General features: G+C 37.1%; 1 protein-coding gene across 3 annotated transcripts in view; it reads right to left on the reverse strand.

The window, feature by feature from the left end:
- The window catches only part of CADM2 (cell adhesion molecule 2), a 628,684-nt gene that overhangs the window by 43,391 nt on the left and 561,515 nt on the right, over positions 1-23,778 (reverse strand). For 2 of the 3 annotated variants that reach the window (XM_061453969.1, XM_061453968.1), the window contains 2 exons: positions 21,282-21,460; positions 1,891-2,010 (listed from right to left, as the gene is read on the reverse strand). In XM_061453969.1, coding sequence (XP_061309953.1) covers positions 1,891-2,010; positions 21,282-21,460 — 299 coding nt within the window. The remainder of the gene's footprint in view (positions 1-1,890; positions 2,011-21,281; positions 21,461-23,778) is intronic. The other variant, XM_061453970.1, reaches the window with a different exon arrangement.

The raw sequence follows: 23,778 nt of genomic DNA on the forward strand, positions 1-23,778 counted from the left end.
TCTATAACATGTGTCCTACTTTTCCTCTGTATTGGGATAGACTGCAATTTCCTTTCAATACAAACTTTTCAAGAAACAGTCTTCCCACACAGCTGCATCTCTTAAATTATCTGCTCAAAAGACCACATCTACCAGCCCTTGAGGTTGAAGTGGCTTCATCTTCTCAGCCATTTTGCTGCATTCACTTCTTTTTCAGGGAAAAGTGAGTGCTCACGTTCTAGTGACTGAAGATCTTCACCGAGATTTCCTTTTGTTTTCTCTTAAAGCCGCAACTCTTTGTTGGTATAGCATTAGATTTCATTCTCATACATGTAAAAGCTGAAGATTAGAAGAGGATTTTCCAGATCCTTGTCTTGCTGCCAGGCACACAAATGATGAAAATGAACACTCAGAGTAAAGGAAGATAAGGTCCTAAACCACACTTCAGAGGTAAAACAATGCCTTAATAACATTAATATACTAAGTATACAATCATAACAACCACACAGTTTAGTTACAACCACATACCAAGAAGAGGAAAACAATTCATTAAGGAGAGCAAATACCAATATGGCACTCCAAGCACTTTGTCCTTCCAATATCGGAGCCCTCAGAAAGCTGGGAAGCTTCTGCTGGCTTGACTCATAACACTCTTATAAAGACATGATCATTCCTGTCATTCTGTTTGTTTTAAGGAAATGGTCCTCTTGCAGCTACTCAGACCTGTAAGCACCGTGTTGTTTTCCACGGTCTACCTTTTTTTTTTCTGGAGGGAAAGGACTACTGTAACACTCTCTCTTTCTCACTAAAAAAATGATATTTTTTTTCACACTGTAAGTAATATTAAAGCTTAAAAATGTAACTTCAGGTTTGATGACACATTATTATATGAAAGCCACAGTATTAAAATACCAATGCCCAGTGGAGGAAGAATTTGGGTAATGTGATGCTATCACAAACTTTATAGAATGAAATTTCATTTAGCTCAGCTTATTTTTACAAGTGCGGCACATAGCTACATCTGACTTGTAACAATGCTTCCAGAAAGAAAACATTTCATAGTTCTGCCTTAACTTTCCTGGGATAATTATACTCCATCATGTGAACACTTGCAGTATGGTAAGGGAATATTATTTCCTTCAACCTTACAAAATGAAAGACTTCAACAGACCCCATAGGAACCTTCTCCCATTTCATTCACCATGCGAGATTACTAGCTACACAGTACACACACATATTTGCCATTTAACAGTTATCTGATCAGTCACTGAATACAACAGTAAAATTAAGCTTTACATTTTGCTCGTAACAAGGCGAAGTATCACTAGAAACATCTGAAAAGCTGATAAAATCCTGACAGGATAGGGGGCAGGGAGAGGGAGTGAGAAATTTCAGCTCATTTACTCTAGTTCTGGTGAAATAAAGACACACCTAAGTTAGGAATACCTTAAATTACAAAAGACCAATAAGGATGATGTAATGTGATGCCTCTTTGTCATCAAGCAAAATTGCATCAACAGTAATTCCAGTGCCAAGACACCTAACTTGTTTTAAACATTAGCACCCAAAATAACCAGTCTTAAAAGGTCATGTTTATTTAAAAATAGCTTGCTTGCATTTCACATTAAAGTTAATTTACTAACCTTAAAAAAATTAAATGCAAATGTATACAAATAATTTAAGGATCCTGTCAAAGTTCACATACATGCTGCTAGAGCAATGAAATTATTCAAGGTCATATGAAATCTTTTTTAACCATGTACCATCCTGTGGATTATTCTACTAAATAGACATACTGAACTAAAGTGCTTGAACCTTCTCTTTAGCAATTTCTATCCTTTTTAAAAATCAAACCTCTGATTTCCTATTTATAATGTGTTTTTCAGGCCATAACAAAGAAACATACTGTACCTCTGGTGCTGATGGCTGTTGCCGATGTGGTTGTGCTGGTTGTTAAGGCTACAGTGGTTGTGACTGTTGCAGTGGTAAGGGAGGGGATGACAGTAGTGGGAAGCAAAGTGTTGAAAACATCTGGTGAGTGGAAAAAAAATATAAAATAAAATCATATCATGCAAACAAAAGAGAACCATAACAGTGGTTTAATTTGTAAATACAAGTATGTCGAAAATGACTAAATTAAAACATGATTAACACAAATTAATACAGGTACAACAGAGTACCTTAAATTCTTGACATTATATCACTCTCAATTTTTTGAGCATAAAGAATTTAAAACACTGTTAAAATGACCGAGTTTCCACAGATCTGGAGAGTGACTGTTTTAAGTGACAAGAATCCATTTCTTCACTGAGCCATTTTAAATGTCTCATACACTAGAAACCATATACGGATGAAACATGCTGTGTCAGAGTGGGAGATGAATAAAACACAACACCATCATGCTAAAATAAACACACACATGTTAACGAGAAATGGCTGTATGTTAAAACACCCACTTTCAGACAGACTCAATGGAAGGAAAAAGGGGAGAAAATGCTACTAACTATAAGAGCTGCTTTTTCCGGATTGCTTTTCTTCTTCCCACACATTTGTTTAAGACACAGTTTTCTGCTAAGATCCAGAGCAGAGTATATTTCAAAATCTTTACCCTAAGTAGCAGGCACAATCATCTTTCAGTCATCCTTCACGCTTAAAATTTATTCGTAATACACACATCAGTATTTCTCTAAACCAGTTTAGAACTAAAAACCAGAAATGCCAATAATACTACTCTTAACCCCTCCCTGCAAATGAGTCAGAAGGAATGCACAGCCCTGATACCAGCACCCTAAAAGCCCTTTCAGCTTTTGATCAGGTAAGTGCAGGTATGACAAGCTCCGGTGTGCGGCGTTTTCTTTGCAGAAAAAACAATGTCTGTTGCAAAATGCTCCAGTACATAGCAGAACATAACCAGATGTACAGATTGAAAATGTTTTGATTACACTGCCAAAAGCCATAAAGACCAGTATCACTTTGCTTATAAGGTGATTGCAGGTTTTAAAGAATAAACAAAAGCCCCGAAGAGAACTAGGGAAAAGCACCTCCATAAGGACATAAAAAGTATCTGACATTTTTCAGATTATTTATACTGTAGGTTTAAAAGGAAAGGACTAGTTTCTCAGCAGTGGATGGTGACTAACTCATTCCACACTGATTTCAGTGAAAATATTTCTGAAGGGTGCTATTCAATGCAATAAAATAGCAAAAATCGGACCCACGATCTGTCTTCCCTTGCTGTGGAAAGAAATGCAATTGGTCTCTGAGTACCATCAATTCTGACTGAAATCAATGGAAGCTGAAGTAGCTCATGAGCTTTACAGTGTTGGGTCCTACAGAACACATTTCAGACACAGGGTCCTTGAGTTGAGCATTACTCTCAAGGCTTCAAATTAGCATGCTTACCTTATTTGCATATTGGATGACAGATTATTTTGCCACTTTAAAAGTCTCCTTGTCGGTTAACATCTGAGTCACCTACAATTTTCTGTATTCCTCTGGTTTTGAAAAACGCCCGCACTATTTTCTGTGCAATCTATACCTGGGGGATTTTCGAAGCCATCAGAAAACGGCATGAGATCCCTCTTTCAATTGCTGTATACTGATATTTAATCTGTTTCTCAGTACAAAATAATCCCAAAATAGAAAAATTGGAACAGGCTTAAAAAAAACCCCACCATGCAGCCACATTAATCACCAGGAAAAATGGTAACATTACCTGGAGAGTGAGTACCACAATAATTAAAAAGAACTGAGTATAACAAGCATTAGAAATAAATTAACATGTCAAAAAGATACATGTCACATGTACTGATCTATGCAATTGCTTCTCATAAAGGGAAACTGCTTCCCTGGTATCTGCTGCAAATGAAATCAAACAGAAAAAATTCACCTACTTCATGAGGAGAGCAAAGCCTTGTTTATTAGGAAAGCTTGACAAATCAGTCTTGTACGTAGAACCTAATGAGTGTGACCTATGGTTCCACTAATTATCTTTCTTAAATATATCATTTACTTCATGCAATGGCAAGTTAACTGCAACTGGCAAGTACAGTTATGGTTTATGACAGTGCTTTCCATTCTGTGAACACACCGTCTACTTACTTTACCACATAATAGCTTCAATGAGTCACTGGTGAATTTACAAGTTCACTGCTTTCTGGTTTCTCTTCTGATTGAAGTATTTCCAACAGGATTTCTTATTTTAAAAGAAAGGCTACCTAGGAAACAGACTACTTAACAAGACCTAGGATACATCAGTGTTTTAAAACAGATGAGACAGATTTCATCATTCTTGATATGACCAGAAAAAAATTTAAACTTGTACAGAAATTAGTTTCCCAGTCAAAGTCACAAACTCCTAATGCCAAACATCAAAATGGCAGCTAGTCAGAAGCCTCAAAGAAACATGTATGTTCTCAAAAGAAATGTAAATACAATCAATAGCTTTGGCTTTGCTTCTTTCTTAGCAGAGTAAGGTAAAATTCACCATGCAAATGACTGCAGTTGGTCTGCTTTGCTCACAGCATTACAATTACTTGCCCTCAAAGACTACAGTACAAGATAGCAACCAGGAATCAACAGCCTGAAGAGCACTGCACTGCTCAAGCAATGAAATCTATGTCTGTCCCGGACTCTGGAAATGCCTGGTTCACATCTGCCCAGGCATTTCTTTTGTGACATTAGAGTGTGCAACAGGTAAAGAAGAACAGCTCACAAGTCTTGGACCATATCCCATCCATAAATCCTGTTTCAGACAGCCCAAATTCAGGCACAGATCAGCATTCTGAAAAGCACCAAGCCACACATTCAACAGACTTACATGTATAGGGCACTCCAGTCCTACAGAGTTTGACAGACTCTTCATCAGTTCTTCCAATATTTACGGATTCTAATGAAAACTTTACTTGTCTTTGCCTTGAAAATGCTTTTGCATAACAGAATGCAGAATGCAGAATATGCATGTTCCAAAAAAGAGCAGTAATGTGCAGTGCCCTTCATTCTCTCATGTAGGTTTAGGAGGTAAGCAGGTTTGGCAGTTCCCAAAATCAGACAGACTACAATTATAAACTGATCTCAACAGCATAGGCTCTGCTTAAGACATATGAATTAATGTGTTTTAAAAAGAGGGTGTGTTGTTTCATCTGCATGCCAGAAAAGGGAATTACAGCTGTCCTGTAGGACTTCTTGGTCACTATTTTTCCTACAGGGCACACCTATAAACTACTGGTGAGGCATATGTTACACTATACAGAGCTCCCTGTTGGCAGCCACTCAGACATGCTATAAAAGGGACTACATAGACTTGTCCTCTTGAGCTCTCTTTCAAGAAGGATCTTAAAAGAATGGATTTACAGACTTCTGCCCGAGAAACCTGTGTTGGAGTGAAACTTAATTCCTTTTCTGGCCTTGCAATTTCTGAACCTAGTTGCACACATTCATATGAAAACAAATTTTTGTTTATGACACTCACACCGCTAAATACCAAAGATCATTATGAGCAAGAGACCTTGTGGAGTGGAACTTTTTAATTCAAGTAGCCATACCCAGATCAATGCACCAGGCTGCTATTTCAGTAATACTAAGGTATTAATCCTTAGCCTCCTGTGAAGCAGAAAATAGCTCTATTTTGCAGATGGGGAACCAAAGAAGGTAGAAAAGCCATGCTCAGATACCTGTAAGTCAAAGTTTTAATTTTGAAACCTCACTCCTAAAAATGAACTTTTGCTGACAGACAAAGATTCAGTCAAAAATTCAATAATGTTCTTAAGGTTGGTATTCATTTCATCACTTTCATAACCTCTGAAATACAAACAATGCACGGAGAACTGTTTCCAAAAGAGTTGTTGGAAATAGCAAAGGGGTCACACTTCATCCCAAATCTTTTCCATGCTATGTTCCCACAAGTTATACAGGTAAGACCTGAATTGGATTTTCAATGAAAGAGATGGGTTCCTAGGCTCTCTCTAGTGGCACGGGGCGGGGAGGTCGGTCTGAGCTGATATACAAACGCTCAGCCAAGAACTCTCTTTTCAGTGAGGACCAGACGTGATGTCACAGTTCAGGGTGCAGAAACAAGTATGGCAGAAGGTTCCAGAAAGGCATTCCTCATGGCCACTACTGTCTGTTAGCATGCCACCAAGCACTGGCAAGGTGAAGGCAGACAGCAGGTAATCTGATGGCTGATCGCGAGTGGACAGTGGATAAAGGAGGAGCATGTAATGCTTGGCTAGGTCTGGAGGCTGCTCTTTAGCAGAGGCACAGATGTAACCTGTTTATGGGTGGCGGAATAGTAGGTACAAGATCATTTCAAAACACTGACAAGCCCTGCCTGATCAAAATTTCCTGTTCGCCTCTCCTTCTTTCTTTAATTGACACCACATTCTTCTTACTAAGGCAGAAGACATTCATCCATTTAAGTGCAGGGAGCCTGGAAAATTTACTCTCACTGCCGATTTGGCCCTAAGCATTTGCATTTTTACTCTCCATTTCCAAAGAAATGAGAAATGGTTCTGTTTGGTTTAGCTGGCTTATGTGATAGATCTGACCTATTGCAAATATTTGACTTGTTTGGTAAAAACACAATAGATATTCCGAAATGACTGAGCACAAGTCGGGTAACAATAGCTGCAGTTGATAAAAATGTAAAGGCTTTTGTTTCAAGCTTGACAAAGGCTGACAGAAAAATTAAAGGACAATGTGATAATGATGGATGGCCCTTGCTGTATTTTGACTGAGAATGAAAGAAATTTTAAGTGGTAAACTGAACTGAGTGATGACCTACCTGGGAAACAATCTCACTACTCTGTGCAAAATTTAATCAGTTTGTGGCATGTAGTACTAAATAATTTAGCAAGGTTTTAAATTCAAAGGGAGCTGCACATTTAGCCTTGCTCCAAGAAAATGGAACTGAACAAAAGGATCATTCGACTTGAATATCATGTGCCAATAGCTCCTTAGCACTTAGACTAAGGCTCACGGACATGAGGTCAAGGGGTTCTTTTTACTAATTGAGTCAGATTTATGAAACTCTGAAATGGCAACTATGTGCTTGACATTTTTGCTAACAAATCAGATGTCATTAAAAAATATCCAAACCCTTTTAATGAAAGCTCCATGTAGCTCTAGACCCTCAGTTAAAACCATTAGAGACTTGTGGTGGATGAGTTCATAATGCAAGAAACACAGCTGGGCCAAAATGGCCAGGCAGCTTAGAAAGAAAAGAAAATAAATTCACAGAGTCTCATGATTCTAAGACATTTAATGGGCCTGTAGATGATATGACATGTTAGAAAATGGCCAGGTTGGACAGAACCTTGGGGGACATGGTGTGAGGTGTCCCTGCCCATGGCAAGGGGATTGGAACTAGATGATCTTAAGGTTCTTTCCAACCCTAATTATTCTATGATTCTATGTTGGAAAGTTCATTAAGGTTTGAATATACATAGTTTGATTGCACAGTCAGGGCAGAGGGAAAAAAATCAAGTGTTAAATGATACTAGGATTTTGATCTCATTGCACTTTTTTCCTAATTTAGGAACCATGAAGAATAAGAATTCTCTCTTCCTATAGAAAGTTTCACAGTTTCGTGGTGCTTTTTTTCCTATTTCAAAAGCAATAGGTTTCAGTAGCAAATGAAGGAGGATGAAGTATTAAAAATTACAACAAAAAAGACAATGTTTCCTTCTATTTTCAAAGAGCCAAGCAAAAAATTTGTATCTACACATCCCTCGCCCAAATTCTACCCTTAGAAAGTTGAGACTGAAACTCAAAAGAACAAAGCCCATTTCAATATTAGCATTGGCAGCATGGTGTCATCCCAATTCACTTAAAAGTTCATCCTTTACAGTAAGGACCTGGTATCACATCATGGCACATTTTACAACACATGCTCTAACTGCAGAATTGGATATGACAAAATAAAAAATGTGATGAATATGAAAAAAACAGGGTGCAGTAGCAACTTATTTCTGATTATGCATCTCATTTGACATTGAAATATGAAGAAAAAGTTGACTGCCTTCAATTGTCTTGAAACAACTCCTCTATTGAATATCTCATCTATTTTGTGCACCACACAACAGCAGGACCAACAAAGACTATGGGTGCGTGAAAGGCTGATTTTCCATCAGTAAAGTCAGGTCAGACTTTACTCAGGTGTGTAAGCCAGTAGAAAACAAGGAGCTGTGGCTCTCAGTAATGTGACAAGAAAGCAGCAATGGGAAGGAAGTGCCTTAATGCAGTAGGAAGGGAATGTTAAAGGAGAGCTGAGAGCAAGGACTGGCTGCCCTTGCCTCCCACGGTGTGGCTGCCCAGGCTCAGGCCAGCTCTCACGCAGTGCTGTGGGGCCCTGGCTCAGGCAGGCAGCCAGTGAGGGATATTTAGATAAAACCCATTTCTGCCACTTTCCCTGGTGACTCTAACAAGCAAAGCATGGTGACTGGTGGCAGCCCCCAGCCTTCCTCTTGAGCCTCCCCCCTTCACACAACAGAATTTTCCAGCTAGCAAAACATGACCTTTCTCCACAGCATAGATGTTGCCACAAATACAGCTTTGTCACCTGGAGACTAGAGTATTAATGCACACAGTTGGTGGAGTTGCACATAGGGACCACAGGAAATCTGAATCAAGCATTTCACAGGAAAGCATCTAACATGAACATTTAATTATTGTACTACTGGCTGACAACTTTCAAACATAAAGTTTGACCTTTGAAGCCCTCAGTGCTTACTTTAGGGATCATTTTGCTCCCCACAGCACTCCACTGAATTCGTGATCAGTAAAAGCACTCTAGATGTATCTCCCTTGAAACACAAAGAGAAGTTGCAATGAAGGCCCTGAGATGCTGGAACACGCTCCCATTTCATTGTGCATCAGAGTCATTGTTTATCACCAGTCTAGCCATTTAAACAGCTCACCATTCTTGCTCTCAGTGAAGTAGACTAACAGGTGACATAATGCAGTATCTCGCAATACATTTACCTACTGCTGTTCAGTTTTAGTGAGGCAGATTATATGAATTACAACATTTGTACTGTAGAAAACATATTCATTATAATGCATTAATTTTTTACTTTCTAATTGTGCTAAAACTGGTGATACACAGAGCATAAAAGGATAAATTTGGTAAGATAATAACATAGCCTGATGATAAAATACTGAAGATTAGTACAAAGCAAATCTAAATTCTTAAGTAGGTAAATAATACTGAAGAATCTGTTTTCAGGTGCTGTTTCACTTTACTAATGGTTATTAGCACAAGATGCACCTTTAAGAACAAATCAAAACAAGTGTTAAACAGAAATACTAAAATTTCATGTTTTGGAGTTATATGAATACAATATGCACTTTGGATTACTTCAAACACAGACTGTAAGACCTATTTTTTCCTCAAAGTTACCATTAAGGTTTGCTAGTAGTTAAAAAAAGGCCTTTCCATTTAATAGTAGTAATATTAGTAAAGCCTATTACTTTAAGGGAGTCATTTTATCTTGTATAAAAGCCCATCTGTCTAATTAAAGTAGTTACAAATACTGCACTGAGCAAATCACTGAAGCTTATGCAACTTGCCTGAAAGAAATAAAGTAACATTTGCAGACCATGCAATAGAGTAAGAAAAAGAATTTTGTAATCAAACATTTTGAATAAGAAAAGGTAGTTTTTAGAGCATTTTTTGAGACTGCAGCCTCAAACCAAGATCTACTTACAAAAAGGCACCTATACATGTCTTGATTTTGTTCACAACTACATTAACAAATATGTATGCGGTAAAGAACATATCTCTGCTTTGAGGTTCTGTAAGACAAAAAATACATTTAGACAATAAAGACCAAATGGTAAGGAAAAGAAGGTAGTATTATTCCCATTTCACAGCTGGTGAAATGAGCACACAAGAATTAAGCAGAATGTCTTATATTTTATAGACTTCTGAACCTAAAAGAGAAGCTCAGAACAGATCTCCTGAGTTCCACTTTAATCCTCTACTAAAAAACCTAAACCCATCAAAACCACAAAACCTCTTAAAAACTGTATTTCAAAAAGCAGTTGCCCTTATACTTGAAGTGCCAATGTCACTGCATTCAAGACAAAATGTTGCCACAAAAGCCACCAAACATCACGAATAAAGCCAGCACCATTTGTCCCAGAAACGCAGCATTCTACCATTGACATGTTCTAGGCCCATTGTTACTGCTTAAAAGTCACATCAAGGCTCTGATGTACATTTTTATTCTTTTTAAGTAAACAGACAAGCCATATCTCCGTGTTTCTCCAAGCCATAAAATAGGAATATTCAAAATTAAATGAAATAAAGTACCGGCAGCTGGCCCTTGAAAACCTATAAGGAAAAGCTAATGTACAATACAAATTCAGACACCAACAGCCTTGAACAATGGTGACAGCTTTCTCAGAATGACACTTGACTCCTTCTGTGAACAAAGACTCAAAAAACTCAGACAGAACTGCACTAGGAGGAAGAAAGAGGCCAAGGAGAATTTGCTAAAACTTCCCTATTAAGAAGATAAGTGCTGCAACTAAAGGGAGGTAAACAAATTGCTGATCCCTATTTTATTATAGATTTTATGTTTATTTCGCTGAGAAATTCAGCTCAGATCACTGAAATCGCTTAAGCAACTCATGAGTCACTGCAGTAAATTTAAGGTTAGTAAAAAGAGATAACGGAGCATTATTTATTTTAAATTACTTCATTTCAAAATAAAATCAAAGGGGTCCAACATCAATCTGAAAAGCTTTATCACAGTGGGGTAGCTATATCCCACTGAAAATCACCTTGGGTAAGTTAATGGCATCTCTGCAACCTAAACCAAAGTTTATTGCACTTCTTTGCACTGTCTTTGACTAATACATTTAATTCTCACATTCTTATCATCATAGTACATTACCTGAGAAAACAAGCCCTATCTTTCTAGCTGTCAATCTTTTATGCTCCGTTTTTCACTCAAAATAGTTGTATATGTGTAGCTGAATTCCACCCATGGCTCTTTGGCTTTATGTGACACAGTATTATGCATGGTTGGAACACATGCAGTATAGGCAAAACTTGGTGTTATTAAAGTTATCGAGCTTCCCCTCAGGCAAGCATGCATTTGGCGCTTTAACTACTGTACTAAGTGATCCCATGGGACATTTTACCAATGGAATATTGCAGTATAGTAATAAAGAATGTGTGGTCATATCTGCTGATTTATTTTAACCAAAATGGTATAAAAAGCAATGCAGACATTTCACTTCCTGCTTGTGAATGATGAAAAGCATCCAGAGCTCTCCTCAATCAAACAGCAAACTAGCACTTCAACATGTCAGCCTCTTCAACTCCTCCCTGCCTCCTACCAATCAAGGATTAGGAAACCTGCAGAAAATACAAACCACAGAAACCACAGAGGGAAAAACAAATACACAAGTGAAATGACCCACAGCAATATCTAAAGAATAAAACACTTTACCCGCTCCTACAGTTTTACCCTGGCAAACTTTTTTTCTGTCCTTCCTCCTCTCCTTGGTTTGTTTATTTCTTCACTTGCCATGAGGATTAATATGGGTAGTTTCAGCTGAAAGATATACCCTCTTCAGGCAAAAGCAATTTTTTTCTCCAAGGGCATATCTGGGGAGTAAACAAGCTGTGTAGATACCAGTGAAAGAAAGGTAAAGGAAATGCATGTCAGAGTATAATGTAGATAAATAGAAATAAAAACTTTAATTCTGCTGTCTTCAGACCTTCTAACAAAGGAAAAGTAATCCTGACTGAAAATTGCTTGGACTGCTCTTCTCACACGTGGCACACCACCTTACATCATAACATGAGCTCCAGCAGATACCTGGGGACCTGTTCACAGAAAACTGCCAGGCAAGTTTCTTCAAAGGGGCTTACAGCTGTCTTAGTGCTAGTGAGGGAACCACAGGCTTGTGAAAGAAGTTCAAGTGTTGTGGGAGATCCCCATATGGTACTGGTATTCCAACCAACTTTATCAACTTTGGTACTCATACTTGCTAGCAATGCTTTTTGTGTTGTATTTTGTTTTTCTTTCTCTGCAACTTGAGAATGGTTTTGAGATATACTCTTATTGTTCTGACTAGTCATACAGCAAGATTGATGCAATGAGCATTTTTGAAAGCTGTCAAAACAGTTCTGAATCCCTGAGACAAAGTCAAAGCGATTCACAGGAAAATATAGCAAGAGAGAGGAAGATCAAATGCAGAAAGGCTGGGATGTTATTTAGCAATAAAAAATGTGACTTGAATTACAAAGCAAAGCTAATGTTATTGTGTCAAGAATTCAAGCAGTAACAGCTAGAGAAAATAGTTTGTGATTATAGCTTAGAGGCTTCCCTTTCGGAGGATGGGCTAAAGATGCTTTAGGTCCCACCACAAATTTAGACTGAACCTAAGCTGTGAAGAAAGATTTTATGAAGATTTTAAATTTCTGTTCAAGAAAACTTCAAATTTTGGTCAGTTTGATTTGTTTTGTAGTTGGAAGAATACTGAAAACAAGGGGGGAGGGAACCTTATTTACTGTAAAATACTAATAGAATACTGTAAGAAATATCATTGTATATTTTTTTTTCCTTTATACAATATAGAAATGCAGGCTAGGATAAACTCCAGAAAAAGTTCACAAGTCATCTAAATTACAAACATAAAAATAGAATAATCAGAACTAATAATTATTATCATCAACTTATGGATGTTAGAAATACTAAAGGTTTGAGATGAGCAAATTCCAAAGAGCCTGCTTCTCTCTGAGCCTCTATACTTGTTTTCACTGTGATCAGAGACTTTATAAACAGAACTTCTCAAAGCTTTTTAAGACATGTAATTTTTACAAAAGCTTTCCGTACCCCTTTTGGACTCATGCAATCTTCCCAAAGCATCTGTATCTATCTCTATTTGCTCAGAACTAATGATTCTAATACCAGAACTAATACCTTCCCAAGGTCTGCAGTCTCAGTTGGAATAAAACATGGTACTGATAGATCACCAAATTACCACCACCAGTGAACATTTTAATAGAATATCATTTTCCTTTCTTGAATTGAGTGAAAAACTGAGCAACCTAGTCTCAAAAGAAAGGGAAGTTATAGAAGCACCATATAAGACAGAGATAGGAAATTCAACACTCCACATAGCATCTAATGGTGCAGGAAAGATTTCAATGAAGAAAATTATCAAGTCACTTTAATAATTTCTTTATGATTTGAGTTTTGTGAATAATAAATGATCTAGATCATTAGCAACTGTGAGATTACAACTCTGTCACCAGTTTCAAGTGAAATTATTCCATTAACAGTTATATTGTCTTCATGAAGATCACATATGATGTTCATAGACATGGTAATTTTAAATTCTGACCCCTCAGACAAAAAAAATTAACTGAAGTTTAAGAATGCTAGAGGTATAAACAATAGCAAAGTTTGAAGTCCAGAAAAAACAGAGAGCAAGACATGCCACTATAGCAGATCAGTGATAATAAACAGCACCATTTTAAAAACACATATCACTTAAGATCATACTACAGAGTTATTTTCCAAAGAGCAGCAGCAATATATCTAGTATATCTAGTTCAAGAAGTACTTTACTGCAGATGCGCTGCCCATGTACAAGCATCCAAAATATTAACTTTATGCAATTACTGTGTATGGAGAAAAAAGCCTCAAAACTAATACACAATCTTTGCCTTTTCAGATATCACACAGGGAATCCAAACCAAGAAATATCAAATTAGCCAATTATTATGTACATAAAAATGAAATATTTTCAAGTGTTGTGCGTTATTGAAGACATTATCCAAAACTACAGGCTTTTAGAGTAAGTTATTAAAGGTCGGACCTGGAGAGATTTGCTGCATCCACCATGAGGGGAGGAAAAAGAAAAGTAAAACCAGGACAAATTCAGATTTAACTTACATAAAATACTCTGAATTCAATAACTTAAATGAGCATTCCAGTATGGGGAAAAAAAAAAAATCCATATGAATCCATATGTTATCTAACAAAATTTAAAAACTTTTCTTTCACTAAATTCATTAAATATTTTAACATAAAAATGTAGGAGTGTCAAACAGGCTCCCAAAAAGCGTTTCTCTGCTTTGGAATATTATTTTCTTGACCTTTCCAAAATAATTCTGAGCTTATCTGAAAAAAAACCTAAAAATAGTTGTATCTCATTTTTCTAAAGTCACCATAAATGAAGAAATAACAGTTCATACAGCTCAGCTATATGCCCCATTCACTATTCAAGTATTTATCAACAAAAAGCAATTTCAAAGTAGCTGCCTTGTGAGTGTTCAGGGATAATAGCTGGACAATTCAGCCATAAAATTAAGCCAACAATTCCACCCTAAGTTTCTTGACAGACATCTCCTACCTGAAAATGTAAACTGAATATTATTCTTCTTTAGTCCCATAATAAAAGCCATCCTACACCATGATTTCTTAATTCATCTGACTGCACAGTATTTATCTACATTGTGTTTTAGGGTGTGTGCCACCTCTTTTAGTGATTACTGAGTGTCCTCTGGAGAACTTCATTTCAATGTTATGCTAATGATTTAATAGCTTAATGTCACTTTAAATCATCGATGTATATGAAAAACCAAATTATTTTAACACAATTTGAAGGGCTATGCTCTGCAGAATAACACATGAATGAAATAGCGTACTTATAATGCAACCATTAACATGGGGTTATAATGAGTTACTTTCTTGGGCCTGCCACAGTGAAAACTTATTCCTCCACACCTCAGCTTTTGTAAGAAAAAATGGAGATGGTTTGGGGGAAGGAAGGCTTTTGATATGGAGAAAGTCTTCAAGAGCATTCGTTTTATTTATTTTTCAGCTGAAAGCTCGGGCTCCTCTGCCTGTGCGTTGTTTTCTGTACTTTCTACTTTTTAAAAGATGGCAGTAGGAGAGACTTTTCCCCTCTTGTTTTAAGGACTGAAAACTGAAAACCCCTCTTTCTTTCAATTCAAACACAGACACAATGAAAAAAAAAAAAAAGAAAAAAAGATTCTCAAAACTAAAAAGCAAAGGTATTCATACGCTCAGAATTTCAAACCAAGTCCTAAGTAGTCTTCTGAGCCTCGTGATTTTGATATGCTTTGATTGTTGTAAGGGCAATGTGGTGTCTTTTTTTTTTTTTTACTCAAAACACCCTCTATTGTAGCCGTACATGTTCTCATTGTTCCATTACACCACGGGTCTGCTCAATTCTCTCTTCACAAAGCCCAAGCTTTGTTCATTCAAAGGGTAGGATTTTCCCACAGGCAAAGAATGCCTTTTATTTGAGATGTGGCTGTAAATGAGACATTTCAACTCAGGAGCTATAAAGGAGGAAACTAGAAATTGTTCAGCTGTCTCAGTGTCTAAGGTCTTAACACCAAAATAGAGGGTAACTAGATTACTGATGAGTGTGCTGCTGCACACCCCTTCCCACCTCCCCTTTACCCCTTCAGTGAATATTTTTATGTGTTCTCTGATATATGTTTATGAGGATAAGGTGTCCAACAGCAGTGCACAAGATTTATCAGAGGCCTGTAGTGGTAGTATCTGCAAACCAGGGGGTCTATTGCCTGTCTGAAAAGATGAGTTTTCAAAGAACACCAAAAAAATCTCACCTTCTCAGCTCTATTTCAAATTACTGTTCTACTCAGTTTTTACTTTCATAGAGTGAGAGGTGCACAAGTGAGTTACAGAAATTAAGGAAGGAGAGGGGCTTCTATGAGAATATCACCACAGAAATGAAACATAATAAAAAACTGAGGATGGGCAAATGAACAAAGATAAAAGAATCTAGAACTGACAGAAATAATGGAAGTTGCTTCATTTCAGATGGGTTTCACAGAGTTTCTACAAATTAAAAAAATAACAAAACAAACTTTCATAGAAGTAAAAGTACTCAGAAGGTGAACCTCTATAAATGCATTTGGAGGCAGGAATTAATAAGCTATAGGGTGCAAATTTGGCATAGTGCTGGTCCAGATATGGAAAACAGTCAATCACAAAGTTTTGCTACTGGACTAAAAATGAAGAAAAAGGTGAAAAAGAGACCATTAAAGAAGGAGAGTGGATACAAGAGATATGAATCCAGGAAATGCAGAGTCTAAGATCATAATTAGAAACAGACTGAAGTGGAAATACTTGAGAATCTATTGAAGTGGCATGAAAGTAAAAGTGATTTTAACTGCATACTTACAGCACAGCAGCAAAAGAGGCCAAATAGACTGGAAAGTTGGAAAGTGAAAAGAACAAGCAGCAGACTTAAATAAAACAGAATACTTTTCTCTCAAAGCACATAATTAAATTCAGAAACTTGTTGCCAGAAGTTACTGTGAAAGCTAAGATGATAAATGTTTTGAAATGGGACTGGACAAGCAGGTGGAAGATATATACATTGCAGTCCAAAAGAAAGGTGCAGTGAGACCTTTGCTCTTACACATTATAGATCTTCTGTTTGAACGAAATATTAGTGAGGATGAAATTCAAGTCTTTCAGTGCTTTTATAAGCAAAAAATAGCTTGCCCAAGAAAAAAAAACAACAGAATAATTGAGAAGCTGAAGTCAAAGGAATATGTTGTCCCACTTTTTCTTCCCCAGACATACTGAATTACTAGCTCAATTGCTTTCTACTGTATGTATAATTGTGGCAATAAGAAGTGCTTTGACCATCCACAGCTGCTGATTCATGCTGATTTCCATATTGCTTTGCCAGATAATTGATACATGACACATTATAGCTCTGAATATTTCAACTAATTGAATGAGTGCCTTTAGATTTGCAAATCAGGATATTTTGCCCAGGTACTTTATGTCAAATAGGGCTGCGAATTACCAGATGCTGCTGTTTCCATTAAGAAGATTTCCCAATGATGTTGACTTCTGTCACCCACTCAATGTAACTCTGAACTAAGTCTTCTGCAGTGACATCCAGATGTTTTGAACTCCTGCTACATAGATAACAGCTGTGTCATCAGTTTGATTATGATGGACCACATCCTTTCTCAACCTCAGCTAAATCAATGCAGTTATTACCTAAGCTTTGCAAGTGGAATCTGTATTTTTGGGTTGGGCATCACGCGTTTGACAGCTGGCTCTGTTTACTACTGATTAATGACTAGTATTTGGACAAAGGTAAACAAAAATTCTTAATAAATTGGAAGAGAGTGAAAATTATCTGGGGCCCATTACCAAAGAAAGGGTATAATATATCCAGCCAGAATGTGCACTTCTAAAGCACTAAGCTCACCAATTACAATACAGAAATGACAACAGCTACGGGCATTAAAGCTTGTGCCTTTGCTACTGCATGAGACAAATGTTTGAGCAAACTACGTTTTGCCTTTGTGCTGCTGCATATAAACTCTCTATACCCAACTTCCTGCTTTATGAAGTGTTTTCTTGACATTAATAATAAAAGTTAAGAAAAATGAAAGTAGCAGCCGTATTCACTCAGCAAAGCAGCATGTGCATATTTAATAGCCCATACCTTTACCCGATTCAAATATATTGAATTTCTCTGAAGTCTGATTTCTTTAATTATATTTCAAGTCTAAAAAGACTTTTTGTGTTATCAGATACTAATTATATTAGACAGATTGCTATGCATCTACTTACAGCAATATTTATTTTCACTGTCATCACTTAACATCAAAACAGTATTACTTCATCATCATTTAGAGTGGAAAAAATACTACTTTTCTGTAAATTTTGTGTCTAGGTTGGTCCAGTTAAAGGCATGAGACACTCTTTGCTTGGTTTATATAATTAATGTGTATAAATACTTTGCTTACTCTTAATCTCTAATTATGATACATTATACTTTCCATTTTTGGGCAAGCTTCTCTCTATGCTAAAGCCGTCTAAATCTTCTCTGAGTTAGGAAGATAACTTCAGAAATGGAGAGAACTAGTAGACTGAGTCCCACTGAGAGGGGGCTTCATAGAGGAAAAAAGGAACAGAAGCCAGATGAAAATTTTGCAACCTTAATAAACAGAAAGACTGAAAATCCGTGAAGCAGAAGTGAAAAAAAAAGGAAAATATGTAGAAAAAAAAATCACAGTATGGCTAAGAAAAGAAAAGGTGTGGATCAGGTTCCACTCCCCTTCTTCTACAGAGGATTTCACTGACATCCTCTGCATTTTTACACAAGCTTGTCTGGAAAAACTGAATTAGCCATGGTATCTCTCTAACTTTGGGCATGTGATTATCATTGTTTCTCTCCATCACTGCAGTTCCTCTGGGCTCAACAGCTGCCTAGAAAAACAGTTGTTTAACAGCTGTGGAACTGGACTTCCAGAACCTCCGTTAAGGCAGTGGCTACTAGCGCTCAGGGCACTTATGCCTGACTCCTTTCAGGTGACCTGGTAAGTCACATTTTCTAGACCTTACTTCCTTGACCTGTGATTTAAAAGACTCTCTTGTGAAGAGGTTCTCTTCTCATGAAGATTTCTCCCCTCTCCTCTCCTTTCCCCTCCCAAATCTTTGTGAACATACCTCCCCTTATATTAAATCTGGTATGTACTTGTATTGGAAACCTAATAACTCAGCTAAGAAGGCAAACTTATATGATAAATCAGCCGTAACAGAGGAGTAGGACAAAAAATAACCTCAACGCATTAGGCACAGGGGAAGGGATGAGAAATCAAAGGATGGCCCCAGATATATTTAGGAAGATATAGGAAAAAATACATCCTCTATTAAATGGAAGAATGCATCTCAGAAAACGGTAAGAAGTAGGTTTGCTAGCCCCCAGAGAAAGAGAGGGAAAGAAAGAGAGAATAATGTATAATTTTAGGAGGATTATGTTTCACTAGAGACATTCATGAATGTAATGAGCTAAAGAAGGGGTAAGACACTGCTTAAATTGAACTATACAACTGACTGTGCTACATTTGATAAAATAGTTGTGTCAGTCTCTTCTGTACTTAAATAAACTTAACTCTGAAATGCAGTAAGTTGTAATGCTCTAAACATCATCACATAGTCTGTCACACTGCTCTCACTGTTTCACAAAACTCAGAAGCACCTGACATTTACCTTCTCTACTCCTAACACTAGAATTGCAGAAATGCAATTAGGAAAACAGTGGTACTAATAACAGAAAAGGTCACCAGTGTGCCAGCTAAACCTGATAAGATGCCTAATATGCTGCCAAACATAACAGAATGCCTTCCTGATAATGAATGATTTTACAGACTGCTGTGAAGTTGTTGCAAGATAATCAGATCAACAGGGGGCATGCCACTATGCAAAAGGCACATAGGAGATCATGAAATACTCTTTGATAGAGGTTTATTGCAAAGTCACCACTGACAGAAAAATCTTCCATTATAAAAGGCCATGTTTTTAGAAATAACCACCTAAATAAATTAGGTAGGAAACACAAGCAACAGAAGTTTCAGTATTTGGTACACACAGAAGCCATTGCTTCATCAAAGACAGCACACTTTGTGCCTGCAGCCAGCAACCAATAACCCACCACCTCCAGGATGTAAAAGACATGTTTTTTTCCTTTTCTTTTCTTGCCATAATCAACATAAGTCCAGGTTAGAAGGATCAGTTTTTCTGATTGTCTTTAATACAGAAATATGCACACAGCAGTACAGGCTCTGTGCTCCTCATGAACAGATCTGCTCCCTACTTGTGCCACTAAATCCTACATAAACTGATAGCGAACTTCAAGAAAAATGAAAAGTAATAAGGGGTTCTTTTGATAAATGACATTTCATCAACAGTGCCAGTAAATAGCTCATTACTGAAAACAGAAAGTAGGCCTTAATAGAAGCTTTCTCCCAGACAACTAAAGGCAGTTTAAACCTTTAGTAAAAATGTTTTGAGATCTTACAAACACCAAAGAAACACATATTTGTTTTACCAGAAATCATCATAGAAAGGTTAGAAGGGGCCTTAAAGATCATCTCAATTACACTCCCCCCTGCCATGGGCAGGGACAGTTTCCAGTATACCAGGGTTTTCAAAGCCCCATCCAACCTGGCCTTGAATACTTCCAGGGTTGGGCATCCACAACTTGGAGACAACCTGTGTCTCACCACCCTCACAGTAAAGAATTTATTCCTAATGTCTAATCTAAATCTCCCCTCTGTCAGTATAAAGCCATTCCCCCTTGTCCTATCACTACACGCCCTTTTAAAAAGGCCCCTCCAGATTTCTTGTAGACTCCCCCTTAGGTATTGAAAGACTCTTATAAGGTCTCTCCTGAGCCTTCTCTTCAGGCTGAACAAGCCCAAGTCTCTCAGTCTGTCTTCATAGTCACTTGCTGAGGGTGCACTCATGAGTAAATAAAATCTGTATAGTCCACGTGTCTATTTATAGACTAAAATTTGCATTAGATTTTATAACTATCAATAAAATGAAACAAAGATGTATTTTTTAAAAAACTAGAGAAAAAAGTACCATCATGAGCTACAGTGGAGCTTTCACCTCTGTATTCACTTAGGTTGCAATTCAAATTACAGAACTCGTAATCTTCCAGGAATTATCACAAACATATCTGTTGTAAGAGAACATTATGTTTTCAGACTGGTAGATCCATACTGCAAACCTGTATTAAAGGCAAATGCAACTTTACATCATAGCTGCTTCTATACCTGAGATCTATCGATTTATTTCATGATCAGTGTCAAAGCCAGCTATTCTCTTCATGTGACACATATTGTTGCCTAATTAAGGAAATAAAATTAACTGTAATTTAATGTAAACCTTCATATTTTTTGATTTTATTAGAAGTACACTGAATTTAGGACATGACATATTTTTGAGGACTGACTGTAATGATAGGCCAGATAATGATCAGCTAACTTTTATAACATGAATTTTCTCAGTTGCAGGCTATAACATGTGCGAAGAAAAGTATCTGATGTCCTGTCTTTCATGGTCTATGAAAAAAAATAAACCTCAAGCTCCCACCTGTCTGGTATTTCCATATTTCCCTTCACATATCCTTTTGTAACCAGCTTTATCTGAACATCGTGTGCCTGAGGCAAGTATTTATAAAACAATACCAATATACTGCAAAACATTTTTACAGGTGCTTACTTTGCAAAAAGTTCACAACATCAGTGAATATATTTTATTTAAATGGTAGGAAGAGATGCTTGCCAATAAAAGGAACTAAACATACTCCCCACAGCTACATGATAGCATCAATAAAAGGGCAATTATACTTCCAGCTTTTCTTGCTATTCTTTTGGTAATGCTCATAAGCAACTAATCGTATCGTCTTGAAATGGTAGGTATGCATAACATGCACCAAAGAACTAATGAGAACACACTCACCATGTACTATCAGGACATATTCTGTGCTGTTTCGGCCAATAGGATTTTTTGCTTCACATCGATAGGTGCCATTGTCTGTTTTGTTTAGGAAACTGATGCTTAGGACCCTGCCATTGACAACCATTCTCTCTGGATCTGGTAGCTCTCCACCATCCTTTGTCCACAGTACTGGTTCTGGCCTGTTGGATCCAAAGCAATGCATTTAATCAGATACACGAAACATGTATATGCAACATATGCATCACAAACAGCAGCAACATAAACTTATGAATAGTAACTTGACATTAAAGAAAAAACAATGATCATTTGAGTTACTGGCTATAATAAGCTGTCAGTATGGCAGGGGGGTTGGACCTAGATGATTGTAAGATCCTTTCCAACCCTAACCATTCTATGATTCTACGACAACCTTACCATTTTGGATGGGAACTACTAAAGTGAAATAACAAGCAAGGAAAGGAAGAGAAACAGAAAAGGTAACAGAATGGTAGTGGATCAGACCAAGATCTTTCCTAAATTAAACAATAATTCTTGCAAGGTTTCAGGGCCTACAGTTTGGCAAGATGCTTGGCAGGCTAAGTGAAAACAGCTTTCCATTTGTGGGATGAGCGACATGGCCCTGTATGTCTGACAGGCATCAGAAATCATGCAAGCAGGCAGAGGCAGATATAAGTGGTTTGTAGAAGGATTCTAAAATTATTTAGACCATTTGCAAGTGCACTTGCATGTGCTGAGTGTTTTTCCTGAACCAGGCATATCAGTCTCAAAGTAGCACATCTTGCACACAATCTAAATTTATTTGCGTTGCTGCGCTGTGTCACAGCCTGTCCCTTTTTCCACCCTTTCTGCACCCTTCCCTCAAATAATCGCTTGTTCTGCATGTTATCACAAGCAACATAAGATTTAACTTAAAATCCTGGATTTGCTTCTTCTGTGAAGCCTTTCCTCTTGTGCCTTATGGACTTGTATCAGGCAAGCCAAAGGCAAAGCACTGACAGCAATAATGCCGTAGGCAAGTTAAGGGTGACAGAGAAGGGAACTGACTGTCTTGCAGATTCACACATGCCTTCCCACTGGCAAGTGATATCTACTCTTTTCTAAGGACTGCCAAGAAGCTCCACAGTTCCTAAGATTCACCTAACAGACAGCAGGATGTATTTATTACTGGTATGCAGTCTTTACTTACATGCAATAAGATCTACTTTCAAATCTACATGAGGGAAATCACCAAAAAGACAGGTTCGTGACTGGAGTGAAAAACTGGCTTACTGAATCCTGTCTGTCTCACGGATAGAGCATCTCAGGCCCTTAGATACTAGTCACTTAGGCAAGATATATACAGCCTGGAGATTCACTATTACATTACTTGTACCTTGGAAGCTTTGAACGCTACAACCCAAATATCAATCCCTTTCTTTCGTGTGCACTACTTAAGTAATTTCAGTCAGAAGCAGCTCTGAATTTGCACATATATTTGGTAGGAGAGTATATTATTATATTTTCCTATTGAAGGATGCAATTACATGACTAAATAATAAAACAAAATAGAAAACACTGTTATAAAATCAGCAGATGCCAAACCAGTTGCTAGTCTTACTCAAGAAATACTTAGTTTCATGAATTTAAGCAGGTTTTTAAAGCCTATTAAATATAATAGGTGTTAAGAATAAGAATTAAACCTAAGCACCTAAGGAGAGACATTTTGCCAAGACATGGCCTCATGCACAGAAAACCAGTTTTAATGACTTCCATGACATGATTTTCTTTTAAGTTAGGCAAGACATGTAAACAAAATCATTATTTCTGAAATGCATTTACTGCTATATAATTGATATTACTTTTTGAGGTAAAAATACTGTAACTTATGTTTCTCTTGAAAGATAAGGGCAAATTATGCATATTTTAGCAACATCTGGATGCCACCTTATTAAATTGTTGCTGAATTGGTTACCTAGACTGGCTATTCTCTGAAGCTATGATTTTATTTAGAAAATCAGATACTCAGGGAACAAAACAAGATTCACACAATTTTAAACCAAAGATTATGAACTGTCTGTTTAATGGGCTTTATTTATACTTTACTGTAAATATGTCTTAATTATCTTCCTAAGTGCACTTTCACAAACTGATGTGTAAATACACTTGACACACAATATACACACTTCGTTTCTGCTTAATGCGAGCAGGGAACCTAGATGTCCATGCTGTTGCAGGAACATTGCCCTACGGAGTTCACAATATTAAGATGCAATTTGCTTTGATACGTTAAAGTGGATTTGTTCAATTTTCTACCAAACTCCTCATTGTTTCCCATTTACCAGCTTACTGTGAATCTGTAATCCCAGAAGTGGAAACTCTGAAACACTTCTGCTGCAATGTGCACCATTACCTTCATAAATGGCATGTTAAAGCAACTTCTGTGCAGTGGTAATTTATGGAACTTACATTTTAAATTGAAATTAGATGGCATATCCTAGGGGAAAACCCATAGGATAAC

This window comes from Pezoporus flaviventris, unplaced genomic scaffold (genome assembly GCF_033815535.1).
Source record: "Pezoporus flaviventris isolate CSIRO_AGI_PZ_B2104156 unplaced genomic scaffold, CSIRO_AGI_Pfla_v1 ptg000015l, whole genome shotgun sequence".
Classification (NCBI taxonomy): Eukaryota; Metazoa; Chordata; class Aves; order Psittaciformes; family Psittacidae; genus Pezoporus; species Pezoporus flaviventris.